Source organism: Grampus griseus, assembly GCF_964374135.1.
Source record: "Grampus griseus genome assembly, chromosome: 19".
NCBI lineage: Eukaryota > Metazoa > Chordata > Mammalia > Artiodactyla > Delphinidae > Grampus > Grampus griseus.
Window position 1 is genome coordinate 22804508 of NC_139013.1, and position 23504 is coordinate 22828011.

Here is a 23504-nt window from a genome sequence, read left to right on the forward strand (position 1 = left end):
TACATATATGTATATATACATGTACATATAATTTTGGAGCAATCTGTTTGAAGCAGAAAATGAAAACAGGGATTAAGGGCTCTTAACTCTTCTTAGCCAAGCATTTTTATGAGGTTTCATGGTATAGGACAAAGAGCACACATATAGTTTGTCTTTAGAGAACCCCGTGGTCAAATTTAGACTGCCATTTATAACTTCTTTGTGCTTCAATTTAATGCCAACCTCCTTCCTTTGTCAGGAAGATGAAATGGGACTATGTATTTAAAGTATCTGGTACAATGCAAAGTAGTATGCATGCAAAATTTCCCTTTCTCATTTTAAGAATTTATACAGTAAAGAAAATCATGGTTTAAGTTTAGTTTTTTTGTTTTGGAAGGAGATGTTGGTGATCTTGAAGATGCTCAAAGTGCTGAGTCATGTATAGTGTATTTGAACCTTTTAACTATAAAAGTTATTGGGTATCCATTCTAAAGTTAGTAAGGTAAATTTTTCAACTTGTCTAATCATGAAAGTCTGAAGAGGTGGAACTAGATGATTAAATCAAGTTGGATGGGAGCAGCAGGAGATAGCATAGCCTGTGAGAATATTGTAAACTGGTCATCAGAAGTTTCCTGAAAACAAACTTTTTAGGAAAACTGTTTTTGTCAGCTTCTCTCCATGTTTTCCCTTTTCTTACCAAACTTTCACTGCTATTTACTACGTACTAGATATGGTCCCTGTTGTAGATCGGCTTCCAGTGTAGTATAGCACATTAATCAACTAGTGAAAATAAAATGTATTGTCATAAGCAAGAACAGTACTTAAGGCAATTTACAGAGTGCTGTAAGAATGCAGAATATGGAACAATTAACTCTGCCTGTGGAATTGAAGAAGGCCTCCCCCTAATCATGTGGGTCACACAGTTCAATTAAATAAACATTTGGATTGTGAACCTCCTAGTACAAGCATTAGGGATACAAAGGTGAGAATGTATTAGAATAATTTGTCCCTTCTGTAGTAGTATCCTTCTAGTTTTTATCAGTGGAGGAGTAAAAGGGAATTTTAAGATGAAGAACTTATCATCCCAAGTTAATGATTTAATTTAAATTTCAAAGTTGCTTGAAAATACGTTGTATCATAATATAGATGATAAACATATAATTATTATACTCTGGGAAACCTTGATATCTTAACACCTCAGAAATTAATGTTTTAATAATTAACTGATAAACCGCAGATGTGGTTTGCATATATTTTGTATGTTCATATACAAGGCTATCTCTTTGCTTTTCCATGCCTTCCTGGTCTGTACCCTTCCTGCCCTCCTCACCTTCTCTATATGCAAGTATAAGGACTATCCAAACCTCATGAAACTGTGGGGCTTTTTGACCCTCTACAATGCAAGGGCTTCAGATTCTTCTTAGTTCCTGATCATTTTGTTGGAGAATATGTTAGCTCAGGGATTTTGGTTATTCAACTGCTTCTTCGTACATGCTTTCTTATTAGTTTATTAGCCTCTGCACTTAACAGTTTTCAAAAACTTAGGCTTAAGAGACTAACGCTTTCAGAGATTTTCCTGACTGAAAAATCACAGTTCTTAATGTCCTATGTCTATAAAATTAGCTGTTTACCATTAGCTCAGGCAGAAGATTCTAAAGTTGCAGTCTTTAGAACTGGTGAATCTCACCGTGCTCCATTCCCAAAGTTAGAGAATCATGAATAAAACGCAGACAGAAGATACTGGTTGATTCTTTCCTTGGGCTAAGATTCTACTTTCACATTTTTTGTGTATTTCTCTGCTAGAACCCAAGACCTATAGAAAAATGAAAGGGTGCAGCATACTTTATGTTTTAACTTTGTGTCAATATGCATCATTGAGTGCTACGTACAGTACTTAAAAAAAAAAAAAATCAATATATGTTGCTCCAGGCAATTGCGAATTTTAGAGACATTAATGTAGCTGCACATGAAGCTGATTATTGTTTAAGCTGTTTGTAAATATCATATGTCCATGATGGGTTTGAAATCTTGCATATAAGTAGATCAAATGCTACATTATTAGATATTAGAGTTTTTATATAGGTTTTGAAAATTAAGTTGTATTATTTCAAGAGGAAATTGTCTATTTGAATCCCATAGTTTGAGATGGTCTCTTTATAATTTAGGACAAATGGATCTTTCTATTGAATATTTTGTAACCTAAAAAAAAAAAATCTTTTTAAAATGAACGGAATTTACTACTTACTTTAAAAACGGTTTAGAAAACAAATTCCCAATGGATAAAATAGCTAAGTGGGAAACTTTATTTTTTTAACATTATAAAAAACTTAGAAGAAAATTGCAGTAACTATATGTATAACCTTGGGGTTATCAAAAACCATTTTATTTATTATTTTTAAATAAATTTATATATTTATTTGTGGCTGCTTTGGGTCTTTTTTGCTGCGCGTGGACTTTCTCTAGTTGCGGTGAGCAGGGGCCACTCTTCATTGTGGTGCGTGGGCTTCTCATTGCGATGGCTTCTCTTGTTGTGGGCCCCAGACTGCACAGGCTTCAGTAGTTGTGGCATGTGGGCTCAGTAGTTGTGGCTCGTGGGCTCTAGAGCGCAGGCTCAGGAGTTGTGGCACACAGGGTTAGTTGCTCCGCGGCATGTGGGATCTTTCTGGACCAAGCCCCTATCAAAAACCTTCTTATGTGGCATTTATGTTCGTAAAATTGCTATGGCCAGTATGCTAGTCTAAAGCCAAGTTATTTGAAATCTCTTTATGTTTAGGGGAAGTAAGGTAAAGATCTACACATTCAGATGTTAAGTACTCAAGAATGTGGCCCCTCTGGGGACTTCCTTGGTGGCGCAGTGGTTGAGAGTCCGCCTGCCGACGCAGGGGACAGGGGTTTGTGCCCCTGTCCGGGAAGATCCCACATATCGCGGAGTGGCTGGGCCCGTGAGCCATGGCTGCTGAGCCTGCGCGTCCGAAGCCTGTGCTCCACAACGGGAGAGGCCACAACAGTGAGAGGCCCGCGTACTGCAAAAAAAAATAATAGTAATAATTCAATACTACTTCTTTTCGTGACATTACTGAATGCAGAGTTGGGAAGATATGTATTGTAACATGCTATTACATAGTATTTCCAATGTACAGATATATAGGTATAAATAAACTCAAAAGTATATATAATAGTAGAATGTAGTAAAATAGGAAGTGATGAGGCTTGATTATTTATTACCATTGTTTTTAATAATTAGTTGTAATTTAATTTGCAGTTATGGCTGTGTTTCACAACCAGTCCCAAAATTCCTGACAATTTCACAGTTGACTCTCTCCAGCCAGTTCTAACTGATTCTAGCACACTCCTGGTTATATCTGTGTATATCTGTGTTTTGCAGTATTGTTTGTGATGGTAAAAATAGGGAGCAAATTATATACCCACTGATGGGGGGCTAGTGGAATAAGTTGTAGTATAGCAAAAGAAAGAGCCATCACTTTTAGTGATTTCCCTGTGTGTTGTTAAATGAGAGGAGCTAAATGCAAGCACAGGTCTGTCATGATCCCATTTTTATAAAACGAGCAAGGGCAGACTCTTCTCTCATTCTTGCCTATATGTTTGATTATATAAACATGGAAAATGTGTGGTTATGAGTACAGAAGAGGGCAAGAGGATGAGGTAAGGAAAAAAAGGACTTACGTCCATGAGAAAAACAATATGTATGTTATGATCCTATATGTGGTAAATTTTATGTGTTTATGTGATATATACACACTAAAAAAACATACACATTAAAAAGTGTACGCATTAAAAAATATATACACAGTAAAACATGCCTGAAAAGAATGCACCAAAATGTTAATGTACCAAATGTACCAAAACGTACCAAAATGTTAATGATACCTTTTTTAGGGTGATAGAATGTTATCTTTTTTTTTTTAATCTGGAAAGAAACTAATTGAGGGAGAGAATTAAAATCCTATGGTCCTTTCTACGGATTTAAATTTATAATAAAATTATCCTGTGAAAGGGCATACTAGGGTCAGTGTGTCAATAAAATTTACCCTTTAGTGATATAATTTCTTCACCTAAACCTTCATGTGTATCACTTCAAAAAAAATCTTAGTATATAGTATCTTGTTTCATGAGACATGTGTATAAGTTTTAGAACTGTATTAGGAACTTCCCTGATGACGCAGAGGTTAAGAATCTGCCTGCCAATGCAGGGGACACGGGTTCGAGCTCTGGTCTGGGAAGGTCCCACATGCCATGGAACAATGAAACCCCTGTGCCACAACTAGTGAGCCTGCGCTCTATAGAGCACGCGAGCCACAACTATTGAGCCCGTTTGCCACAACTACTGAAGCCCACGTGCCTAGAGCCTGTGCTTTGCAACAAAAGAAGCCACCACAAAGAGAAGTGCGCGCTGCAACAAAGAGGAGTCCCCGCTCGCCACAACTAGAGAAAGCCCGCGCACATCAACAAAGACCAAATGCAGCCAAAAATAAAATAAATTAAAAATAAATTAAAAAAAATAACTATATTAAGTATGTGTGCATATATGTATATATATTTATGACTTAACATCTTCCTGGAGTTGAGTTGTTACCTTCATATTTAGATGGCAATTCATTATTTGAAATTGCTAGTAAGTTTAGAGATTGCAATGCAGGAGTTCCCTGTTCTCTGAGCCCCACAGGGGGATTAAATTTTCCTGTCCTTTGTCTTTTAAGGAACTCACCACTCTACCTTGTTATTCATATATATATATATATATATATATATATATATATATATATATATATAAATATAATCTTATTCAAAACCTTACCTTTCTTCCTAATCTGTAGGCCTTGGTAGCCTGCTAGATGTATGGTCCAGAGTCTTATGCATTCACTGTATATATTAACTGAATGAATAAATAATGATATTTATCTTAGTCCACCACCATGCATGGAAAAATGGTAAAGCTACTTTAGGGATCATCAAAGTCTTGATTAATAATATTTTTGTATGTATTAAAGAGCTTTGAATCATGTACAGTAAGATGCCCAAATAATACACTTCTGATGTTTTGGTTTGCTGATCAGTTTCCCGCCTTGAATTTCCTCATGGGTCATCTATTTCATGCTTTTAACAGTTACTATTTAACTATCAGTGCTGTTTTGTGATTTCTTAAGAGCCTCTCCATAACACTCAGAAACCTTCTGGGTTTATAGTGCAAAATTCAGAAAGCTTATACCTTTGTTAAGTTTATCTTTCTATAATACTGTTTATGTCTTACAGAGCAGCTCATTCTTTAGTCTTTGTTAGTTAATAGCACTTTCTTCCTTCATGATAAAGCTGTAATATTTCTCTTCAAGTAACAACTTCTGCTTCATCTTCTTTGTCACTGTTATCTGTTTGATGTAATGTGTTCTGAAATGAAGACGTAGACTATTTTTCTAATACAAAGTGAATTGTCAGGTAAGAAATCAGGTTGACATGTTTAAACTCATTTTACAAACTTGATAACTGATAAGTTTTATTTTACTTTGTGGTGTTTAGATATAGGCAAAATTCAAATGAGAAAAACATGGAAAGGAGAAATTTATATTTTAAAAATTCATTTCATTTTGAATTCTAAACATTATTAGAGTTTTCTGTTATTTTGCATCTTTGTCTTTGGGAACTTGTACTCCATTGTTGATTTCTTTCTCCTCCACGTTTGTATTGGTATTGATGCTTTTCAGATGTTTAATTCTTGTTTAAAATGTTTCCATTATTGCTTTTCCTTTCTAAGTAATTTAATTTTATGCAGTTACTTTAGAAGCAATATAGTGGTGATCACTGAAGTGTTGACATTTATCTAGCCAAGCTGTTCTTAATTTACCTTGGGCTTTCTTTGAAGATATAGGAAGGTGTAAGAAAACATAGATTCTCAGTGAATTAGCTGATTTTACTTTTACACTTTTCTGCTTTGTTTTGAACATCTTTTAGCTCTTGCTGAATGGGTATTTATTTTCTTGAAAAGTCTGGTTTCCCATTTATTTATTGTTGCTTCTAAGAAACTCCATGGGTGATTTTATTGAAAAACATTAGATGACAGAATCATTTTAGTCTTTTGGGGGAGGTAAGGGGCACCTTAAATGTAATAGTACTTTTAAAGGAAGTATTTTTTTCACTCTAAGAACCCTGATACAGTGTCATTAAAATAATCTTTCAAAATAAATTCACCTACTATTATAATGCAAGTAGATTTCAGTTTTGCATATTCTATTTCAATCTTTATGCATATGCACATGTATTATTTATCTAATTGTAATGAAAATGTATATGCAACATTTGGTGATTTTATTTTTCTCATATAAAGCAAAATCTTAGCTCTACGAATAGCGCTCTAAATAAAAACAAATCATTTCACCACAGAATAAATAAAAACAAGTCTAAATAAAATATAAGTAAAAGCAAATCATTCCACAATCATTCCACCCCAGCAAACATGTCCCCTTTAGTCTTTGTATATCCATATGCACAATTTAAAACGTGATGATTTGTACCTGATTTTATTTTATTAATTATGGCTGAATTTCACCGAGAGTGTATAGACCCCCCAGAGCTTATCACCTAACATGCAAGCATTCCTTCCCAGCTGCCAGGCTGCCCGTATACTGCCAATATACTTAAACCTACCCAGAGCTAATTGAATGCAGAGAGGCAGAAGGCATGTGTGGACCCTTGCCTCCTTTGCAGTCCTGATGCTTTCCTCTCTGTGTTGGTAGTCCTCTCCATACTTCACTATGGGGGCCATTCTCATTGGTGTCATTGTGAAGACTTTTTTAGAAAAATCTCTTCACTCAGAGCAAGTCAATTCATATTCCCTGTTTTCATCCATAAGTCATCTCTCTTTCTAACAGAAGATAATGGGACTATTGCCTGAATGTGTAGATCTTTACCTTACTTCCCCTAAACATTAAGAGATTTCAAATAACTTGGCTTTAAACTAGCATACTGGCCATAGCAATTTTACGAACATAAATGCTTTAATTTTCTTTAAAAACTGATTCTTAATGCCTTCCAACACGACCCCCTGCCCTGGTAAGTTATAGGTTCACTCTTGTGCTATGTTGTTAGACTATATGACGTGGCTTACCTGAGTCCCAGGGTGGATTAATTGTGACTTTGAGATGTTTATAATTTCTGAGTGCTTTTAACAAGAATGAGAGTCAGTACTTATTCTGATGGCTGAAGGGCCAGATGTCTTCCTTTCAGTCAGCAGTTGAGAAAGTGCACTAGTCAAGTGAACAATTTTCTGTATCCATTTTGTGGCAGATTATCATGATTAACGTGAATTTTGTAGCTTTTGAGCAGTGTATTCTGCTAACACCTTGCTGTAGTTTCCATGGCTGAAAAGTAGAAATGGTTTCTGCTTATAGTCTAGATAATAAGGCAAGTATTATCTACCTAGGAGAAAGTGGAGGCTTCAGGCTTTCAGTATGAAAACTATCTGAATATTCATGAAGTGGATGACTTTGGAACATGTACAGTATCTTTTTCCTTGAGGTTTCGGGGGTATGATTGTTTGACAGAAAACTGCCTGATAATGCATGAGGATAAGGAATACAGTTTGGATTTCAGGGCATGTAAGTAGATATATTGATATTTCTCAGAAGGAACTGAAATTATTGAGCTACTGGACTACCACAGGAGTATTAGTGATATTTGAGATGTTAGAACCAGTATACACGAGTTAGTTGGCTTGACTGCTGGGAGTGAGGAGGGGGATAGCTCATAACATTTAGAAATACTACAAGTGCTTTCTTCTTTTTCCTTTTCCCACCCCAAATTTGACAAGTAGTGAAATGTGATAGTTCACTATAAAAATGAAAATTAGATTGCTAAGTAGAGCTTCTTCATTTGTTTAGAAGTTTCTTTGTTTATCTGGATGAAAATGATTGAATTCGATGGGTTTTCATTTTTCTTTCAGGCTCAGTTTATGAACCTCTTAAAAGCATTAATCTTCCGAGACCTGATAATGAAACTCTGTGGGATAAATTGGATCACTATTACAGAATTGGTAAGCAAAACCTGAGGAAAACATGTCCTTAGGTAACTATGCCTTAGTTATATTATATATCTATTATATGGATGATGTTCTCTCATTTGGATGTTGGGGTAGTTTCAGTGCTTAGACAGCTACATATTCCAATTGCATATGATATGGGGACTATGGAAGGAATCTGACAAGTCATATCTGTCCCCTGAATCATTTTGAAACTGTCACCAGTGTCCTCTGTGTCCTTTTAGCCTTCCTAAATATTACCAGATTTGAGAACTAGAGGCTGTCTCTTGAATAATTCTTACACAAAGATTTTTTTTTTTTTGCTTATTTACCTATACATGGTTCCTATGTAGTCCTGAACCTTTTATATCCATTTCTAATTCATTGAGATTCAAAAGGTAATCTCAGGTTACTGTTACTGATATCAGGTCCCTGTTTTTTTGGTTGCTGTTTTGTTTTTGTCAGGATCAACCTGACAAATTTTGTTACTTAATGTGAGCAAGCAACTTTGAGATATGTATGTATTTAGGGGGCTCCTCTTTGTTCATCAGACCGTAAGTTGGAAATGCCTATTAATTTTTTTTGTCAGTTTGCTTCTTGTGCCATTTATGTGGCCTAGTATGTCAAATATAAAATTGGATTTATTTATCTCACTAAGGAGAAGGATTTTTTTGTGTCAGCATCGTGTAAAACCTTATTTCAACTTATTTTGGTCAAGATTCTGGTATATATTCTTATGTTGCCTACTTATTATTTTTGTAGCCATAACTAGCTAAAGAGATTAAACTGCCTTTTAAAAGAAATGTCAGATTTTTACTTTGGACTATGAGGACCGGTTTTTTACTCTGTGAAAAATAATAAATACCCTGGTATTCTGAAAGAAATGATAATGTCAGTTTAGTCTGAAAAAAGAAAAAGAAATTTAAGTCTTTAATCTCTGTGATGGACCAGAGTACTTTAGACCTTTGAAAAACTGTCCTAAAGTAGTTGACATATGCCAATCTAGATTAGAGTAACTTAATTTATTTGGGGGAAAAACATTACTCATCCATTTATAGTTAGACAGGAATAAAATAGCTTTTAGGAAATGTAATTTTAGTGTGTTTATTTTTCTATTTTAGGACTGTTTTATATAAGGTAGTAGAGTTTGCTTTCTGTATCTGCAGATGCAGAACCTGCAGATAAGGAGGGCCTACTGTATTAGCCATTTTAGATAAGGGACTTGAGTGTCTGAGGATTTTCGCATGCATGGTGGGTCCTGGAACCATCCCTGTGCATACTGACGCACAACTGGAAAACGCTGATTTCAGACTTCTTTGACTTAAGTTGAATGTTCACAAAATAATTATTTGCTTGCTGTTTTCATGTCATATAAAGATGGGATTCAGTTTTAAAATGTTAAACATATCACTAATATAGTATGTAAAATGAATACATTGCTCTTCAGGTACGAATTAGTCATCAGTGAAAAACAGGATTCTGGCCTGTTTAGGGTTGAGTTAGCTTTGGATTTAGCAAATGTATACAACTCTTTGTTGTATATTTGCTTTATTTTTCCCTATTGAACTTAGTTTTGAAAATATACTTAGTTTTTTGGTTAATCTTTTTTTTTTCTGTATCTGATGTTGCCTTATAACACTTACTGACATAAAGAAGGATGTGCTAAAGGCTTTTTAAATGCCAGTTAGCTGAGTTCTTTCCTCAAAAGTGGAAAGACCCCTTCATGCAGGGTGGATCCCTACTTAGGCTGCAGTTACTTACCTGGAGTTGTTTCTACATCTTCAAAAGTTTTATACTACAGCTAAGTTTAGAAACAAGAAAATTGTAGGATGAGGAAACCAAGGAAGTTTAAGACCTTCAGCTCAAGGGAAATGGATGGGTTTACAATTCGTTCTTTTTCTTGTTTTCAATTTCAGTCAAGTCAACATTGCTGCTGTATCAAAGTCCAACCACAGGTCTCTTTCCCACAAAAACATGTGGTGATGATCAGAAGGCCAAGATCCATGACAGTCTATACTGCGCTGCTGGGGCCTGGGCTTTGGCTCTTGCATACAGGTAAGCTGGTGTGTCTTTTACTAGTAACTCCAAGTCTAGGTAATAGGGTTTTGTAGCCCCAAGACAAATTGGGCAGCTGGCTCTGCTGCTGAGTCACTGTGTTACCTGCAACTGGTCACATCTCCTTTTAGGATTCTAAACCTTTCAGTTTTCCTAAGGATTTACATGAGACAAGTTCTAACATTTTATGAGTTTGTGACCAAAATTTCTCATCTCTAGGTTTGTAAATCATCATTAGTCTTTGACAGAATGAATTGCCCATTCTCGTTGAGTTGATTGGTTTCAATCACAGAGGAAATTGATGATGATTGAATTTTACAGGTGATAAAACTAGGACCTAGAGTAGTTTAACAGATTTGTTCAAAATTGCACAACTAGTTAATGACAGAGCCAGGGCCAGGACTCTTCTCCTTCCCTCTCCCAGTTTATTGTTTTTCTTACTATACTTCTTTGGGGTATCACTTAATAATCTGGTTGTCAGTCAAATAATTATTTCATAAAGTAAAAGAAAAATAAATCTTTTCACAATACAAAAGTTCTCCTTACTTCATTTATTTCATTATATATGGAAAGCATCTGTTGTGGGTCCTGACACATAGTCAATAATGATACACTTTAACCGTTACAAAAATGAGGTTTCTGAATATTAATTTTCTGAAGGTGATACATGCATGTACTTCTTTTTTTTTTGTTTTGTTTTGTTTTTTAACATCTTTATGGGGTATAATTGCTTTACAATGGTGTGTTAGTTTCTGCTTTATAACAAAGTGAATCAGTTATACATATACATATGTTCCCATATCTCTTCCCTCTTGCGTCTCCCTCCTCCCACCCTCCCTATCCCACCCCTCCAGGCTGTCACAAAGCACCGAGCCAATATCCCTGTGCCATGCGGCTGCTTCCCACTAGCTATCTATCTTACTACGTTTGTTAGTGTGTATATGTCCATGACTCTCTCTCGCCCCGTCACTGTTCACCCTTCCCCCTCCCCATAACCTCAAGTCCGTTCTCTAGGAGGTCTGCGTCTTTATTCCTGCCTTACCCCTAGGTTCTTCATGACATTTTTTTTTCTTAAATTCCATATATATGTGTTAGCATACGGTATTTGTCTTTTTCTTTCTGACTTACTTCACTGTGTATGACAGACTCTAGGTCTATCCACCTCATTACAAATAGCTCAATTTCGTTTCTTTTTATGGCTGAGTAATAGTCCATTGTATATATGTGCCACATCTTCTTTATCCATTCATCCGATGTTGGGCACTTAGGTTGTTTCCATCTCCGGGCTATTGTAAATAGAGCTTTTGGGAGGTCTGAGGTCTTCTGCCAGCGTTCAGTAGGTGTTCTGTAGGAGTTGTTCCACGTGTAGATGTATTTCTGGTGTATCTGTGGGGAGGAAGGTGATCTCCGCGTCTTACTCTTCCACCATCTTCCTGCTCTCTCCACATGCATGTACTTCTGATTTGAAAACTGTATCTTTCACATGAACATGATTTCTCTGTCTTAAATCATTGATGTGTTGCACTTGTAAAGAAAATCAAATAGTGAGATAATATAAAGGCAGTCACCTTCAGCACTTGTTTGCTAATGTCACTACCAGCGTTTTTTACCATATTCTATGTAAGCACAATGTAGCTTCATTAAATGTCTAGCAACTACTAGTCTTAGGACCAGTAGCACCTTAATCAAGTAGTCAAGCCAGTAATGGGACAGACTGACTTTAGGTGCCTCCTGATGTGGCACATTACCCATATTGACTTCTTACCAAAATGTGTAAATGGCTCTATCTGTAAATAAACAATCAGACAAAGCCAGATTGTGACTACTTGTAGGACAACTTGCCTGAGCTCTTAAAAAATGTAATAATCATAGAAGATTAGAAAATAGGTGTGAAGATGGCTAGATTATGAGAACTACATGCAATGCGTGAACCTTGATTGAATCACGCATTAAAAAAAGTGTAAAGTATATTTGGGGGATAGTTGGATTCTATTTGATATACACTATATATTAGACATTATAGTATCAATTCATTGGGTATGATAATGATATTATGGTTATGTAGGAGAATGTCCTTGTTTTTAGGAGATACTTCTGAAATATGTGTGGGTAATGATATTCAAATACTGCAGAAAATAAATTAGAGAATGCAAGCTAATTTTAGCAACTGGTGAATCCAGGTGAAGAGTAATTGTAGCATTCTTTTAGCTTTTCTATAGATTTGAAATTTTTGTAAATAAAATGTTGGGGGAAAATTGCTTAAAAAAAAACAAGAGTACCGGCCTTTTCCCAGGAGGCTTCAAACATCTGATAGAGAATTTAAAATCTTTTCTTTGCTGGGGACACTATCTATGTACTAACTCCCTGGATAGTTTATCTTCTTACATAGTTAAAGTAGCAGATTTTTTGTTTTACTAGCAAGCAAAATGTGTTCTATTTGGATAAATGCAAGGGTACTTACCACAAAATTACTATGAAGCCCTTTTTACTTTCACAATATTATGTTGTGATAGTTTGTTTAGAGAATCCCCATGTTGTAAAATTAGTAGAATTTTGTTTCCAGTTCTACTTTTAAATGCTAATGAAATCATATAGATTATATTAGGTAGAATTCCTCAAAAATTAAGCTATCAGTATTTTCTCTTCATGAATTTATATCAATCTCTTATTGGTAATGAATGCATAATATAAAGTTATTAATTTTTGAAAATGGAAGTAATTTGAGTTTTCTAATTGTATTAGTTTTCAATAAGTCTTGTCAAAAATCTCTTGAAACCTCACTTCTGTTTGAACTTGTGTGTGTGTGCATGTGTACTGAGGACTTGAAAGGATTATTTTATGCACATTTATATTTCATATACATTAGGAGTATAATTTGATGTTATTTAATTAAATAATTGGATAAAGTCAAGAGACAATGAAGTAACTTACACGTTGAAATAGTTTTCCTTAAAGGTAATATTACAGTTTCACTTTGTAATTTTGTTTTATTTTAGAGGAGAGAAGAAATACTAACTAAAATGTTTGACTTTTTAAAATGTCATTTACATATAAAGTTGTAGTCCTGAATATGTCATTGTTTAAAATTATATTATACTATATCTATATTATACTATGTATAATTATATTACATTACATTATATTACATTATAATTATATGTGAATATAATTATAATTAATATAAATAAAATTTTATATAATTATAACCATTATAATTATTTTATTTTATAAATAATTATATTGATTTACATGGTTTAGGTTAAAACTGTTCCTGAACCTAGTCAGTTATACAAAATCTGTTAAAAGAAAGTTGAACCTAAACTTTATGCCATACTAAAAAGTATCATGTAGGGTTTTTGCATTTTTTGTTCTTTCTAATATAACTTCTAGAAAAAAACATGACTTTAAATTAGAGTTTAAATATGGAATTTAGTTTACTTTTTATATTTGAGAAGAGTAAGTAATTTTTTTAAAAAGAGTATTGACTTGAAGAAGTACTTTCAGACTGTTTAAATATGCATATATTAGAAATACAAAAACTCAAGGCAGACAGGATACCTTGTAGTACTGTCTAAGGGAGAGAGAGGATGCCTTCATGCAAGAAGTTAGCCAGTTCCCTCCCTTGTCAGATTTATTGCTATTTTAGGAACTGAATATAACAGGTGACCCTAGCTTAGTGCTAGTAAACAGTCAAGTCACGTGACCAAACAGTATTCTTATTTTTTTTTCCTTGAAGTTTGGCTGTGTGGAAATAATGCACCAATGATAGGATTCAAGTGTTTAGTTTCTTCACTAGTTATATATTTATAAGTATGGAATTCTGGTTCAGATATAAACTCAAGACTTCATATTGTAGAAATACCTGATCAACATCTCCACATAGCTTGTGATCAATATATTGACTAAAGTTAAATATAAAGTTATTTATCTGTTTTTTAAAATTTAAAGTATTATTGAGATCATATTAAAACTTGAATGTGCATCCACAGAGCTGGCTAAAGAGAGTAGAATATTGCCAGTTCCTCGTAGAAAATAGAGGAATTATTTTGGATCACTAGGTTCATTTTAACTCTTAGGAAAGGCAATAGATATATACTAATTGCCTAAATGTTTTTACTCAAATGCAACTGTTCTTTTATTTTCTAAGTCAGAAGAGAAATATTCTTCTGGTTACCACTATTATTTGCAGAACAAAGGAGAAGCTCGAAAGCTTCATTGAAATAGGATTCCTTATTGCGGCTAAATTATTCTGGAATATTTTAGTCGTGGTTTAATGAATGTGGAAATTAGGGGCAGATAATTATTTTAAAGGCAGTTTTAGAAAAACTTGACTTTTTTTTTCCCCTGAATTATTTCTTTGTTTTATGGTGAGGTGGGAATTATATATAGAACATTTCTTTGAGCTCATTATACTCCAGATGTGCTGTTTCCTTCATTTATCAGTGCCCCATCCACTGTTATCCGTGCCATAATTTGCTTCTATTAACACTTGGCTCTGACATCAGGGTGAAAATAGATCACAGAGCAGAATCATACTAGCTTTACTTTATCGCCTGCATATGAAAGGGGGAATGATGTTCTAATGACAAATAACTTACTCTTTACTGACATTCACTGTACCATGTTAAAATGATCATCCTTCTTTCCATTACTGGTATGTGAGATCTGTAATTGAAAGAGGAGGTAATTATAGTATACTTTTAAATAAGGAGACAGGTGATGTTTTTTATCAGGTGAGGATGATGGCCAGATATTTTAGTTAAGATTTAGTAAAACAATGAATAAACTACTTCTATTATTTTCATTGGTGGGTAACTCTCATTCCTCTTTTTTGAAGGCCACTGATCAATAATAAAGGAACTTAAAGACAGAAGGAACTTAAAGACAGAAGGACATCTCAACCTAGTTTAATAGTTAGGTGTTAGCTGTTTTTTTTTCTTTTTAAAAACAAGAGATGTAAACTATGGTCAATTGATTTTAAACTAAGACCTAAGGATATAAAACTTTATGCCCAAATGCATCATGTATCATACTGGATGCATGTTTTAGCTGAAGGCATTCCTGACTGAAGTGCCCGGCTGGCATTATTAAACACATGGCAGAACAAAGAAGACATGTGTCTACCTTAATCTACACTTCATTGAATCCAAGTGGCCATTGCATAACCTAAAGGGATTGATATTTAAAATTGCCTCTACTTTGTAACAATGAATTTAAAAAATCTTTTGGTGGATTTTTCCAATATAGAAATATCCTTTAAAGTTTCAGCCAAGTCAGTGTTGAAAATATTATATACTATTTTTAAAGCAATTGGCTTACTTCCTTAAAAGAAGGAGAAATTTGTGCAAGTTTCATCATGGGACATTTTTTTTTTCCCAGCATTTCTACATCTGCTGGGAAATTGCAGTTTCACTGTTACAGAATTAGTAGATGTAGCCAGAACATAGGATTAACTAGCTAGATAGTTAAATACTTAATTATCAAAAGCTGTGCTTCCTTTTCAAATGCATTTTCAATTTGCCTCATGAGTTATCTCTCTCACCCAGGCGCATTGATGATGACAAGGGAAGGACCCATGAACTGGAGCACTCGGCTATAAAATGCATGAGAGGAATTCTCTACTGCTATATGCGTCAGGCCGATAAGGTAAAAACACTATAGTGTGGGCTGAAATTCTCACATCATTCTGAGGCATTAATTTAACCAATATAGCAATAGCATCTTCTGAAGAAGAATGTACTTTCAAAAGGTAAAGCCACGTCCTAGGGCAGTCTAGATAGGTTAAAACAGCTCTGCCTTCCCAGCCCAGGGTTTTGAAATACTGAAATTGAAGAAATACCTTAAGCGAGATTGATTGAGAACTGTTATCTGGGCTTGAATTTGTTTGTATTTTGCATCTGGTGTTTGCTTGATAAATACTCAGTTTCTCAGGAACCTCACGATATCCATAATTCTAACCAATATTGTATTACTTAAGAAAATCCTTATCAAAATTCCTTTTGGACATGTGAGTACTCTGGCTTAAGTGAACTTTAGTTTAAGGCTATAACAACTTCATTCATTTACATGTAAAGAGGGCAGGAATTATAGGCTTAGAAAACAGCAAACTTTACAGGGTTATTTTGGAAATTAAAGAAATAATATGCATAATAAAACTTTTTAAACTGTAAAGCTCTATACAAATATAATGTGATATTCCCCCTACTTACATACACCTCTGTGTTTCCAGGTCCTAATATAGTAAGCATCCATATATTGAATATTTACATCAGTGCGTCATGGTTTCCCAAGACCACTCTCAGGTTTGATGATTCATTAGCAAAGATGCACTTCAGTAATTAATGCAGGCAATTTTGATCACTTAATGTTTTGTATATCTCTATCATATGAATACTATATTGTTTTTGTGACAGCACATTTTTTTAAGCCCTGTATCTGAAGTCAAAATGAAAAAAAAAAAAAAACAATTTATATTCTGTCACCAGAAAATGGCAACCAAACAATGTTAGTTTGCAGAGAAAGTAAATTTATTCACAGCTGATAATAAGAGATATATGAAAAACCTGTAATCTGTCTACTGAGATTTAACTTTGCAAATCATTATTATAAAGGTTTTTCAATGTTTGAAATAAAGTATTATGTCATATTGACATATTTGAATTAAACTTGTATGTCATATAGATTGAAGTAAGTGTGATTTAAGTTATTTTTTCTTATGTGAGAAGTTTACTGTTTATTTCACATTTATCATTTCATGAATGCTTTATGTCTATGAATTCAACTTTTCTCCCAAGGAAACATTGTGAGAGCCATGAATTTCGTATGTTTGCTAACCAGGCTGACGGACTTAAATTATAATTGTTTATCAAAAGGAAGAAAATGATGTAATATAAATTTTTTTCTTTGTGGCTTGTTTAACCAATTGTTAATGTCCTTTTCTAAATATTATTCAACTTTCCTAACCAGTATTCACAATTATGTTTTCTTTTGAATACACTTGAATGTGACTTAAGCTGTCTTGAATTCCTTAAATTACAAAGGATTATCATTTTTTGCCTTATGTAGGTATGATGGTAGACCATTAAAATAAGTGTGAGTTGTAAGAAGGTGTAGGTCACATTAGGATTAGGTATTTCTGCGTACTACAAAATGTAGGGTTTTATAAATTTTAAAACATTTTCATTGTTATAATCTTTCTTGAGTCCCATAACCTTTAGAGTAGGCATGGAGGATATTACTGTAATCCACATACGACTCAGTTGGAATGAACCATGCACCCAGCTCAGTGTGTCCCACCATACCTTCACCTCTTATTGGTGCTCACCATTTCCTTAATGACTCCATAGCAGTAGAGACTGTTACCATATTTTTATTTTTTAATTGCATTTTATTTATTTATTTTTGAATTTTTTTTTTTTTATGCAGCAGGTTCTTACTAGTTGTCTATTTTATACATATTAGTGTATATATGTCAATCTCAATCTCCCAATTCATCCCACCACCCCCACCCCCAGTTACCATATTTTTAAATATGAAATTATATCTTTTGGCCTTCACTTAAAACTGAAGTAAAACATATTTGTAGTGTTCAAGTGCTCTTTAACCTTAAGGCTCATCTTCTGAAGTAAAATCATGACTTCGAAAGTTTAAGGCTCTCCACTTTTGTTGCTTCTCATTGTAAAGCATGCTTCCTGACATATTTTCTAATAATACTACCTAAAGGAGATATTTTAACTTATTATGAATTTGAGTGAATAGAGTTTTCCTTGATTTGAAGAATGTAGAGCAATCTGATTTCTATTATTGGCTTGCTGCTTGTATTAATTTCTACTTATTAACATTAGGACGTTTTTTACCTTTAAATGTTCATATACCTATTTTTATTAACACTTCTTAAGGAGAAGCATTCAGATTTCAAAATTGATTTAGTCTGCAGTTAGTAGTTCAGCAGGCAGGGATTTGCTTTACAATAGGCTATGAATGTTGCTGTCTCTATCTCCTTCAAAAATTTATTTAAAATGCTACCAAGTAGTTTCTAATTCATGAGAAATCATTAAACTTTTATAAAGTTTATTTTTCCAGGATTCCCTTATGAGATGATTTTTCCCACCTAAGTGCATATTTTAAGTCTATAAATTAAGAATGGATGACAGCATACTCAGTACCTTTTCCTGAATGATAAACTACTTATTCACAATGATTAAAGTTTTCAGGAAAAGTCTAAATAAAATACAAGAATAAAAAACATTATTCTAGATTTTTTTAATCTAGAAAATTTTACTTTGATTATTCTTTATTTTTACTTGCCAAATGCCAGATATCATACAATACTAATTGATGTCCTCTTGATTTTGACTGCTTTCAAGAGTACTTTTTGTCTATATTTTACATACAGTATGCCCCATTAATTGTCAAAGCTTATAGAGTTTGGGTCTTTTATTTTTTCTGAAATTTTAAATTATTTGTCTTTAACAGCTTTAAGACTCAAAGCATAATTATATAATTCCCCACTTGAGCATCTTTAATCATTTAGTAATTGCTTTTCCCCTGACACAGTGATTGAATGAATATAAATTCTCATGCTGGGTACTTGTGTGTCTTGAAGACAAATGACAAACACTGCCTTGTCAACTGCAGCAATCACTTTATTAAACTAAGAAAACCTTATCCATCTAGATCCTTATCAAGTGGGCAAAATGTATTTTGTTTTAATTTAACCACATTTTTGTCTATGAGCCCAGAATAATGTTCAACACTTTGAGATAATAGTCATGGTACTGTGAAAGTAGTGACCACATTGATTTCTATTTGTGTAGTCTAAGACAGGAGTCCCCAGCCCCTGGCCCGTGGATGGGTACCGGTCTGCAGCCTGTTAGGAACTGGGCGGTACAGTAGGAGGTGAGCAGCGGGCGAGCGATTGAAGCTTCATCTGCCGCTCCCCATCAGTCTCATTACCACCTGAACCATCAACCCCCACACCCCCACCAGTGGATCAGTGGAAAAATTGTCTTCCATGAAACCGGTCCCTGGTTGGGGACCGCTGGTCTAAGACTATTGCCAGCAGTTTCAGATACTGAGAAGGGGTAGCCTTCTCACCTTCTCTGAGTTAACACTGGATAGCTTGGTCACTACATAGATAGAGGGTGTACATCCCTACCTTTACCCTCACTCTCTCATTTCTGATTATCTTTTGATAGGTCCTGACTTTCATTTTGTTGATTTCAACCATAGGGAGAGCTTATTTGTTTGTGCAGGGCTCTTGGGGGTGCAAAGGTGTGTTAGCTCTCTAGCACAGTACTGTCAAATAAATTTTCTGTGATGATCTAAATGTTCTCTGTTACTGTGTTGAACAGTTACAGAAGTCACTAGTCATATGTGGCTGTTGAATACTTGATATGGGGCCAGTGTAACTGAAGGACTGAATTTCTAAATTTTATATAATTGTAATTTAATTTAATTAGTCACATGTAGCTAGTGGCTACCATATTGGATAGTGTGACTTCTAGAAGCTTGTAAGATAGTGGGAGATACAGACAACTAATGAAAATAAAAGACTGGAGAAACAATTGAGTGATAAGCACCCTGATGTAGGAGTCCAAAGGAAGGAATTTTAGTTGGGGTTCAGAAGGGACTTTATAAAAGAAGGTTTTGTGGGGTTTTTTTTGAGATAAGACTTTAAGGATGGAGAAGAAATTTGAAGGTAGAGAAGAGAATATGGTTCTATGTGGTTCCTTAGCCAAGTGAAACAAGACAAGATCATGAACACCCAGATACCATCAAATAGAGAAGAAAGTCATTGCCTTACATAGAGCTATGTGTTATTCTATTCATTCTCTGTTCCTATTCATCTCATACTTCCAGGAACTAGTACTTGGCATACTTGGCATATAACTGGTCAGTAAATGTTTGCCGAATTGAATTAATATCTGTTTGTTCTTGGAGTTTGTCTTTTTGTCATTTAGTAATTACTTAGTATTCTAAAATGGTTAAATTTTTCGTTTAGTTAATAAGTAAAGGTATGGCCTATATTTGCTTGGAATTGGTGCCTTAGAAATGAGAGTATGTGTGGCAAAAGAAATGAAAACACGTTGACAAGAGCATGGGTTACAATTTGTGATCCTTGGAGAAAGAAAAAGCGTTTGAAGTTTTGAACACTTACTGAATTAGAATGTCGCCTGAAGCACTCTTTCATTGAGTGTCATGTAAGCATTTCCAAATAGCAGTACAGTGGGATACAATCCCTGAAATCCTGTCCAACAGAGTAAACCGTTATTTGACTCTAAAATAAGATGCAAAACATTACAAAAGCCAATGCTACTATATTAACAAGCTCCCTATTACACTTGAGTTGCTATGTTTGTGAAATATCAATTAAGTATTTAACAATCGTGTTAACTGTTAAATTACTAGTTATGAGTTGTCTGTGTTTTGTTTCTTTAGAAAAAGTAATAACATTTCTGCTTTTTTCTATCCTCTGTCTATAAGCTGTTGCTTTCCCCATTAAAAAATGTCTTGAAAAATAATTTATAATCTCTGATCTTGGATAAAAATGTGAATTAGTAGCATTATTCAAATTTTATATTTGATTCTAGGTCCAGCAGTTTAAGCAGGATCCACGCTCGACAACATGCCTTCACTCTGTTTTCAACGTACATACAGGAGATGAGATTCTCTCCTATGAGGAATATGGTCATCTTCAGGTAAAAAGAGAAGATTACAAATTTTCTTCTCCATTTATACTCTACATCATAGAAGATTTGAGGCTATTTACAATTTTTAAAAAGTAGATTTCATAAATTGTTCAAAACAGTAGTAGAAAATCAACCACGAAATGAAGAAATCCCACCAGGACTGAATTAGGTATTGTGATTGAACATTAAATTTGACTGTGTTATTGGTCCAAAAGCAAAAAGGGCAGGTGGATAGATTATAATATTATTACTATCTAGAAGAAGGAATCCTACAGCTCTTTCAGTGACAAAAGCTTGTTCTTATTACCAAATTTAGAGGAATTTCAATATTTAGGAACTAGGGAATAAAAGACAATTAGCAGTAATATAACAGCAAATCAGAAGTTTTTGTTACATGACAGTTCATTTTTAATATATCAACCTTCAATAACGTTAAAAACATACCACTAAAATGTAATTCCAAAGGCATTTCTGGAGTCTATAAATTTTATCTTACATACTATATTAAATTTTGTATATAAATGTTATATGCTGAGAATACAGCATAAGACTGTTTTGTTTTCACTTTTTCTCTCACATCTGTGTACTCCTTTTAGCAGGACATCCTATTGCCTTGTTTCTAGGATACAAATATTATATATGCTGTTTATCTTTAATGGATTTTCTTCCTGTTCATCATTTGGTTCTGTAGTCTTTAGGATAGAATACTTATTATTCATATATTCCTTACTAAAATAAGAGTGTCTCCTTTGTATAGTTCCTCTCTCTCTAGAGATCTGAAATGTCTTACTTAAGTATGACTCCTCCAAACACAGAAAGTTGTGTCCCCATTTCTAGGCAGCAGAAACTCTTACACTTATTTGTAACCTGTTCCTTGGAGTTTTAGTGTTACATGAATATGTAGCTGCTCAACCTTCTCCTTGTAATTATCACCTAATTAGGTTTTCTGTACCTTTTGCTTTGACAAATATGTTTACTATTGACATAGGGTTTTCAGAAGATAGTGGCTCACTTATTTTTGTAGCTCAGAATTTAAGCTCAGTGCCTGGCACACGGTAGCTTTCAAATAAATGCTGGTCAACCTGTTATTTGGTAGTCCCTGTACAATTTACCACTTACTGTTATTTTCTCACAGAAGCCTCCTGAAATTCAGAGCAGTGAGCTCTTTGAGGTGTTTTTGTAAGTGGCTGTCAATAGTAATGAAATTTCTTTGAGGTCATTTCTGACAGGCCAGTGTCAGTGCTCTAAGAAAATATTTGGGTGACCTTGGCAATGGGATGAAACTCTTCCCTACTGTGATCTGAGAAAAGTCCCTCAAGAGTTGATGTTGACCTAAAATACCTAAAAACTGGAATACTCTGTCTTTTTATGTGGCCCACTTGGACCTTGACAAGACCCCCGACACACACTGGACTTTGAGTGCTGGGAAATCAGGAGATGTGCACAATAGTCCTGGTTCCTGAGAGAGCTACCCCCACTGGTAGGCCCTGGCAGCACAGGGCTGCTTTGTCCAAGGCATCTAGGGCACAAATAATTTTCTGCCCCAACTTTCTGTCAATTATTCAAAAAGGACTGGAGGAGAGTCAAGGAAGGCACAAGGTACCAAGGCTGTTATTGGGTAATAATCTTTTGGGTTAGAATTATATGGGGAGAAAATTACATCTTGCCTTCTCTTTGTTTTTAACTCAAGTTAGCAGTTTCTTGGCTAAATGAAAAATTTTCACTGCTTCCCATTTATTTATTTGTTTGTTTATTACATAACAGCTTTATTGAGATATAATTCACATAATATACAGTTCGCCTATGTAAAGTATATAACTCAGTGGTTTTTAACATATTCACAAAGTTGTGCAGCCAACATCACAGTCAGTTTCAGAACATCTTCATCACCCCATAAAGATATCCTGTACCTATTAGTAGTCACTCCCCATCTCCTTCAAAGACCCCAGCCCTAAGCAATTACCAGTCTACTTTCTGTCTCTGTGAATAAGCCTATTTTGTACATTTCATATAAATGGAATCATACAACATACGGTCTTATGTGACTGATTTCTTTCATTTAGTGTAATGTTTTCAAGGTTTGTCCATGTTGTAGTATTTATCTTTCACTGCTTGTTTTCTCTAAAAAATTTACACATCCTATTCAGAATTCTATGAGAATCTTTATTTTTGGTTAAAGTGGACATTATTGTCTTTTTCTTTGTTTTGTTTAGATCATATAATGTTTATCTTTAATAAACTAATAAACTAAGAGAAAAAACTCATTTGTTCATAAATAGATTTTAAATTATTGATTACTGTGTTCCAGCAGTTGCTTACATAAGTTCTGTATTCTCTGAATACAAGATGCACTGCCTATTGTTTATGGTGTACTGGCATAGTCCTAATGTCTTAATTGCCAAACAGTTTTTTCATTTACATACATTTGAGTTGGATTGACATTACATAGCCTGTGGGGCAAAACTGTTTCAAAGTAGAAGTACTCAGATCTAGAGTTTAAAAATAAATCTTAGAAAGCAAATGTTGTAAAAATAGTCCCTAATCAGCTGTTAATAACCATCACAATGAATTTGAGGATTTTAGAGTTTTACATACAAAGCTGAGCTTTTATTATTATGAACTAAATCCATAGCTCCTTTATTTTTCATAGGAAAGGGAATAGTTTTTATATGCCATTACTAGAGCAAAAGACTTGTAATTTTAGCTTTTACATTTAATTTCATAACATAGTATTTTTGTTGTTTCCTTTAACC

At 34.2% G+C, this 23504-nt stretch overlaps 1 protein-coding gene across 5 annotated transcripts in view; it reads left to right on the plus strand.

Annotated features, from left to right (window-relative positions):
* Window positions 1–23504, plus strand: part of PHKB (phosphorylase kinase regulatory subunit beta) — a 192499-nt gene that overhangs the window by 15870 nt on the left and 153125 nt on the right. For all 5 annotated transcript variants that reach the window (XM_082676232.1, XM_082676233.1, XM_082676234.1 and 2 more), the window contains 4 exons: window positions 7931–8020; window positions 9922–10060; window positions 15607–15706; window positions 20653–20760. In XM_082676232.1, the coding sequence (XP_082532358.1) occupies window positions 7931–8020; window positions 9922–10060; window positions 15607–15706; window positions 20653–20760 (437 nt within the window). The remainder of the gene's footprint in view (window positions 1–7930; window positions 8021–9921; window positions 10061–15606; window positions 15707–20652; window positions 20761–23504) is intronic.